Source organism: Harmonia axyridis, chromosome X (assembly GCF_914767665.1).
Source record: "Harmonia axyridis chromosome X, icHarAxyr1.1, whole genome shotgun sequence".
NCBI classification, from domain to species: Eukaryota; Metazoa; Arthropoda; class Insecta; order Coleoptera; family Coccinellidae; genus Harmonia; species Harmonia axyridis.
This window is the reverse complement of record NC_059508.1, coordinates 28,331,586-28,339,275: the sequence shown is the minus strand read 5'-3', so window position 1 is coordinate 28,339,275 and position 7,690 is coordinate 28,331,586. Positions and strand designations below refer to the sequence as shown.

General features: G+C 32.1%; 1 protein-coding gene across 2 annotated transcripts; it reads right to left on the bottom strand.

Annotated features, from left to right (window-relative positions):
* Positions 1-3,038: 3,038 nt before the first annotated feature.
* On the bottom strand, positions 3,039-7,690 carry LOC123686683 (uncharacterized protein K02A2.6-like). 2 transcript variants are annotated; one of them, XM_045626903.1, is made up of 2 exons: positions 6,137-6,276; positions 3,039-6,006 (listed from the first exon to the last, which is right to left on the bottom strand). In XM_045626903.1, exon 2 carries the CDS (start codon positions 5,942-5,944, stop codon positions 3,137-3,139), a length of 2,808 nt encoding a protein of 935 aa, XP_045482859.1. In that variant the 5' UTR covers positions 5,945-6,006; positions 6,137-6,276; the 3' UTR covers positions 3,039-3,136. The 2 variants fall into 2 exon arrangements, with proteins under 2 accessions (XP_045482859.1, XP_045482860.1); XM_045626904.1 differs by having other exon boundaries at positions 4,944-5,084; positions 5,230-7,690.

Sequence of the window (7,690 nt, the reverse complement as noted above, 5' to 3'; positions counted from 1 at the left end):
TAACCTCTGTATTGAAACTGCTCATACCAGCTTCTGGATTTCTCTGTTGCCAACCACCTGTTCGATGATGTTGACCTGCACCTCGACTATTACTGTTGTAACGACTACCTCGACTACTACCATTTCCTCGGTTCTGCCAATATTGTTGAGAAGCACCTCCTCGATATTGCATACCTCCCCTTGGCTGCCAAGAATTTCCATCCGGCTTCATATTTGGGCATTGAGCTTTGAAATGTCCATACCTTCCACATTTGAAACAGTTTCGTTCTTTTTTCTTTCGGTCTTGAATACGCTTGCACTGTGTTTACCAGTTTCTTCTTGTTCTTTTAGTTCCATCATTCTGATTTTACTTTTCACAAAATCTACATTTTGTTCATCTTCTTTCAACACATCGACTAAGTCTCCAACATAAGTCAATGAACTTGGTAACATTTTGATCATATAGCTCAGCTTCTCCTTCTCGGTAACAGTGGCCCCAGCACTCTTTAACTCATTTATAAGTTTTTCAAATTCGGTGAAAAATGTAGCAGTATCTTCAAAGTCTTTTAACCGCAATCATTCTAATTTATTTCTCACATAAATTTGTAGAGCTGTCGATTCCTTCAAATACATCTCATCAAACTTCTTCATGATCTCGAATGAAATTTCTTTATCTTGGATAAATTGTAATTGATCATTACTTATTCCGCTATATATTATATTGATAGCCTTCAAGTCCTTACCATTCCATTCATCTTCTTTGTCGGTCGTTCTAATCTAAGTATATATAAAACCGCTTGCACATATACGTCAAACTTTAAACGTAAAATCACAGCCCAAACGGGACCATCTAGAGCAAAAATGACAAGAATAAGACCCCCCTCAAAATCGTCTGGAGATCCCGGGAAAAATCCCAAACCTTCGATTCTCCCCGCGGTTTTCGAGTATACGGGGTGTTTCGGATCATTTTGACATTTCAAGTCCCATATTTCTGTGGTATCTGTGGACAATTTGACTGTCAGTAGTGTCAGTGTCATGTTAATAATAAATATTCCATTTCGATATATGAAAGTTCTTGAAAAAGTTTGCAGTTTCCAAAATTGTTATTCAATATTTAAATAAATGCCGACAGATAAAATGCAAAGTCTTCGGCGAATCAAAAATTCGATAGATATTTGTCAAAATTTGGAAATGAACATTTATAACATCGAATGCATTTTCCTCAATTCAGGTTTGTTTGAAGGGTTTGTATTATTTGGAATTAATTGGATGAATGTTACTTTATTTCAGGAATTTTTCGTTTATTTTCCACAATCTATAAAACTACATTCCCTTTCGTGAGAATTTGAATTTATTGCGACAGAAAATGGAACTACCAAAGAGAATAGAAGCTTCATTCATCAATTCAGTCTTGGATTGGAGTAAAAGTTATGCTACTATGAAACAGTATTAAACAGATAGAAAGACTCCTTATAGATAATTCACAATTGGCTTTATTACTGGAAAAAAAGAGCCAAGTTAGTCAGATAACAGTCAAAAGTTTCCATGAGTTTTTTGAATATCTAAAATATACACTTTTACGACAGAGGAGTGCAAAAATATAAGTGACCACTCCGTTTTTGAAGAATTTGAGTGCAGTGCTGTTGAATTTATAATGAATAAGTCAAATCTTTCATACTAATAATTTCAATTATATACAGGGTGTTTCCTAAACATGCGGCAAAAATTCAGGGGGTTGTTCCTTGGACTATTCTAAGAATATTTTGTCCTTTGATGATTTTTGAAAAACCTATTTGTTTCGAAGATACAGGGCGAACAACATTTTTCATATTTTTAAAATTAATAATAGTTTAAATAGAAATGCGTACCGCACTGTGTTTACTAAGTAGGTACAATTTATTTTTAAATTTGTTTAACAACATTCCAATTACTAAAAACGGCCAGTTTTTTGACTTAAAATTGCTAATACATCACAAAACGAATTCAAATGAAAACCGTGTTTAATCTGTATTCCTTTACCATCTGCACTTATCAATTTTTAGTCAAAAAACTGGCCGTTTTTAGTAATTGGAATGTTGTTAAACAAATTTAAAAATAAATTGTACCTACTTAGTAAACACAGTGCGGTACGCATTTTTATTTAAACTATTATTAATTTTAAAAATATGAAAAATGTTGTTCGCCCTGTATCTTCGAAACAAAGAGGTTTTTCAAAAATCATCCAAGGACAAAACATGCTTAAAATAGTCCAAGGAACAACCCCCTGAATTTTTGCCGCATGTTTAGGAAACACCCTGTATACCCTGTTATATTATTTTCCACTCAACTGAAACATGTATTAATAAGCCTTGGAAATTAGAGACTCTCAAACTTATAACCTGATTTCTCAAAAAGGTTTCACCAAGATAAGATATTGTAGGTAATTGCTTATGAGGTAACATAGGCCATGGGTATTTGAAAGGCAAGTCTATTCATTATGTCTCTTTTTAGTTGGTCTATTATAGCTATACTGAATATTTCTAAAAATAACATTCACTTCAGATGTGAATCAATTAAATTTGGACTTACGCATCATATCATATATGACTATGAAATTGAGAAAGACATATTCTTCTAAATTCCATTATAAGTGTCATGTCCATAAGAAAACTACGTTTGGTTTTTATAACTTTATTCGATATGCAACTCCTCAATCTCGACTACTACTATAAAATCTTTCCGAATACTGAACTTATAAACGCATGTGGAAACCTAGATGCTTAATCAAGCATGCGCACACAATATTACAATACAATATATTACAATCTCCCCCATTTAAATAAGTACAATTTGATTTAATCAGAAATTACAATTATATCATAATCTAAGAATTCATATATTTTAATTTTTTTAAATTTTATAATTTTTTTTTTTTTTTGTTTTTCTGTTATTTTTCAAAATTCACAAATACGATCAAAATCAATTTTAACAATATGATTCCAATATAATAATTTACAATCATAAATTTTATTTTTATTTTTTATTATGTAATATAGAAACAATTAATTAATAGAGTTATTATTATACATTATATAATCAATTATCATTACTATACAATTATTATGCAATATAGAACTAGTTACAATATACATATAAACAGAAATTCTGGATCTTAATTTCATTTATTTAAATTTTTCAAGCGTTCAGATCTCCTTATACTTATATCATCTTTCAAGTCTTTATTTATATCATTGTCATTACTTAAAAATTTCAACATTTGATTAACATGTCTTTTTATAATTCGTCCTCCATCACATAACAAGTTAAATGTAACTGGTGATAATTTTTCAACGATTTTTGCTTGTACTCGGTGCCTCTTATTATTGTTGTAAACATCTACTAAAACCACATCTCCCAACTTGAAATCAATTTTACTTATTTTATTTTTATCTGACATATTGAATTGTTTAAAAGATGTTTCACTAACTAAATTTTCTCTTAAAAGATGAAACCTCGTTTTAATCTCCCTTTTGAAAATAATATCTGATGGTGATTTTCCCGTTGTCGAATGCTTCATTGTACGATAATCAAACAAAAATGAATTCACAGCAAAATTCAATGACTTACCCTCTCCTGTAATTTTCAAAACCTTATTTTTAAATGTACCCACAAAATTTTCTGCTGCTCCATTAGTTGCTGGGTGATAGGGTGGAGAATATGTGTGCCGTATACCTAACGATTTCAAAAATTCATTAAACTCTTCACTTGCAAATTGTGGACCATTGTCTGAGACTAAATGATCACATAATCCAAACCTCGAAAAAATAGAATCAAAAACTTCAATCAATTTACTAGCTGAGGTGTTATTTTTCATATTTATAGCTTCAGGCCATTTACTGTGTGCATCAACTATGACTAAAAACATATTTCCTTGAATAGGTCCTAAAAAATCAGTGTGTAACCTGGACCATGGGTTAGATGGAAATGGCCATTGAAAAGTACTGATTTTGTTATTTTGTTTTCTATTTTTCACACATAACTCACAACTATTTGCTAATTTTTCTATATCATCGTCCAAACCCGGCCACCAAAAAAACGAACGAGCTACTTGTTTCATTCTAACAATACCAAAATGAGACTGGTGAAGTGATTTCAATAAAGTTTTTCGCAATGCTTTTGGTATTATTAGTCTAGAACCTCGAACAAGACATTCATTTTCAATACTTAATTCTGTTTTCTTATCGAAATACTTTTTCTCTTCCAAAGAAATATCATTTGAATTTTCTACCCATCCAAACATTAACTTTCTTTTCACATCACATAAAACCTTATCTTTTTTTGTTTCTTGCTTAATCAAATTTAAATCAATCAAATTACTTTCATTTTCAATAAAGTTTATAACATCTAATTCAGAATCAAACACAGCCATCTTATCTCGCACTGCTAACCTGGAAAGCGCATCACAATTACTGTTTTTAGATGATGAAATCAATTCAATCTTGTATTTGAAACCCGATAAAAAATATATCCATCTTAACAACCTATTCTGAATTGTAACATTCAATTTCTTCGAATTACCAAATATATACTTTAAAGGTTGATTATCAGTTTTAAGAATAATTTCATTACCAACAATATAATGATAAAATTTTCTAAACCCAAAAATTATAGCTGCTGCCTCTTTATCTAGAATAGATCGATGTAACTCATTATGAGGTATTAATTTAGAAGCAAAGGCAATTGGTCTCTCTGTACCGTCTGAAAATCTGTGAGACAAAATAGCTGACAACCCTGAGTAACTTGCGTCTGTAGCCAATACTAAAGTAATATCTTGCTGATATGGAACCAAAACTTTATCCGATGCTAATTCCTTCTTTACCCAATTAACTGCTTGATCACAATTAGAATTCCAATAAAATTTGCTCTCTTTCAAAACATCGTACAATACCTTTAGTTGATCAGCTCGCTTATACAAAAATGACTCGTAAAAATTTACTAACCCTAAAAATGCTTGAAGTTCTTTTTTTGTTTTTGGAGAAGGCATATTCACAATTGAATGAATTCTACTAGGAGATGGTGATAAACCCGTTTTGTCCAATTTGAATCCTAATATCTCTATTTCAGACCTGAAAAATTCACATTTTGATTCGTTTACTTTAAGTCCTGCTTCATTTAACCTATAAAATATTTTTTCTAAATTATCGAGATGCTCTGAATCATTCTTTCCTGTGCAATAAATATTATCTATGTAAATTTCAATATTCGGAATACCTTTCAAAATATCAGTAACAATATCTTGACATTCTGCTGGGCTGGAGGCTACACCCTCTGGCAATTTTTTGTACCTAAACAAACCTTTCTGTGTGATTATTGTCAATGGATCTCTACAATTTTCAGCAACTTCAAATTGCATAAATGCATGTTTTAAATCAATTTGGGACCATTTGGTTCCAACCTGTAACGTCTGAAACACTTTTTCTTTTAAGGGTAATGGATATCTTTTAACAATTATTTGAGGATTCACTGTTAATTTAAAATTTCCGCACAAACGAACTCCTTCCCCTTTCACCACAGGAACTACTGGAGTAGCCCATTCACTCACCTCAACTTGTTCCAAATTACCTATTCTTACCAAACGATCGATTTCTGCATCTACTTTGTCTTTCAAAGCGAAAGGGACATGATAAGGTTTACATTGAATTGGCTGATAATCTTTTTTGAAAGTTAGTTTAATAGATTTACCTTTATATTTACCTGGGCTGTTATCGAACAATTGGGGATATTTTGATTTAAAATGTGAAATAATACTGTTATGATCATTCAAGCAATTCAACGCAAACTGAGGTTTAAAAGTTATCGGCCACATACCTAAGGCTTGAAGCCATTGCCTTCCTATTAAATTTTTCCCGTTACCTGCTAAAACGTAAGCTTTCAAATTTGCTTCAACCCCTTCGAAATGCACCTTAAGATCAGTCAACATACCCATTACATTCAACTTTGTTCTGTCATAGCTGGACAATGAAATATCTGCCTTGTGAATTTTCTTAGCTGCAAAATAATTAGCTACAGTTTTTTCTGAAAACACAGTCACATGTGAACCTGTATCAACTTCCAATTCTACCTGATTATTATCAATAATTAATTTCATACTATGAGGTTCTACCACAATATTGTTTACCTGAAATTCAGTAAAATTGTTTTGCTGCATATAATAAAAATCTAAATCAGAACTATCCAAATCTTCATTTTCTAATAAGTTGTCATTGACTAAATTAATTCCGTTTTGTTTTTTTAGACATGCTCTATCAATATGACCTTTTACATTACAATAATTACAAGTTTTCCACCTAAGTTTACAGTCTCTTGCGAAATGATTAAATCCACCACAACAATAACATTCATTATTATTACGCGTTTTTGAGGTTATATGTACCTGAGAATTGTTTGACACATTCGACCTACGGCTGCCGTTTCTGTCTTCTCGTCTGTAGCTGCTCCTGTTATCGTGTTGTCTTTGTCTATTGTCTCTGATGAGTTTCTGGCTCTGGTCTTTGGAAGTGGAAGCCGCGGCTGCGTTGTTTGGTTGCGAAGATTTGAATTTTCCTTCTGCGTTTCCGCTTCCCCTTCCTCTGTATTGTTGATGATTGGAATATTTTGAACCAGCCTTATTCATGTAAAAAATTGTATCTTCAGACACAGCATATGCGGGCTTCATTGATAAGGAATTTTTTATAGCTGCTTCTCGATCCTCCGCTATCTTCACTGCACTTTGAAATGTTAGATTTTCTTGACGAAATAATTCCACTTTTGTTTCGTGATTTATAAGTCCAAATACAAATTGATCACGAAGAGCAATATCAAGGTCCTTGAAATTACAATAAAAAGATCTTTCTTTCAATTTTGTAAGGAATGCGTGTATTGATTCCGAAGGTAATTGTTTCGTGGCGTAGAATTTATTTCTTTCGGAAATTTCTGAAGGCTTTGGATGAAGATGAGAGTTCATGATATTAACTAAATCAGAGTAGGAAAGATCTTTGGCCTTTTTTGGTGAAGTTAAATTGCGAAACAACATGAAAGTCTCTTGACAAACCCTTGTTAACAGTTCTGCACTTTGTCTTTCCGGTGAAATACACTGACACTCGAAAATTAATTCTAGTCTTTCGACAAAAACTTCCCAATTGTCTTTGTTTAGGGTAAAACTTATTTTATTAAAGTCGAACATGTCGTACCTGTATAGTTCCTTCTTTGTGAAAGTTTCGTTTTTTCCACGAAGTTTTTTGACGAGCGTTTTTCGTAGGTTATCAACACTATCAGTTTCACTCACAGTAACGTTATACGTTTTTAGTTTTTCAATTAGTTCTTGTTTATTAAGTTCGTACACCCAGCTCACTCTCACTTCACTGGATGGACTTCTTCCTCTGGAACTAGGCTGAGAACTTGCAGCACCATCTGCGTCCGACATACTCTTTAAAATTCATAAGCCGGAATAAGCAATCCAACAATTTTTACCATAATCCTCGTCGCCAGATTATTGTCATGTCCATAAGAAAACTACGTTTGGTTTTTATAACTTTATTCGATATGCAACTCCTCAATCTCGACTACTACTATAAAATCTTTCCGAATACTGAACTTATAAACGCATGTGGAAACCTAGATGCTTAATCAAGCATGCGCACACAATATTACAATACAATATATTACAATAAGTCTTTCGAATAGTACTTTGAAG

Coding starts and splice junctions, on each gene's coding strand:
- LOC123686683 (XM_045626903.1), bottom strand. CDS start 5,944: ATGGGTATGTTGACTGATCTTAAGGTGCATTTCGAAGGGGTTGAAGCA.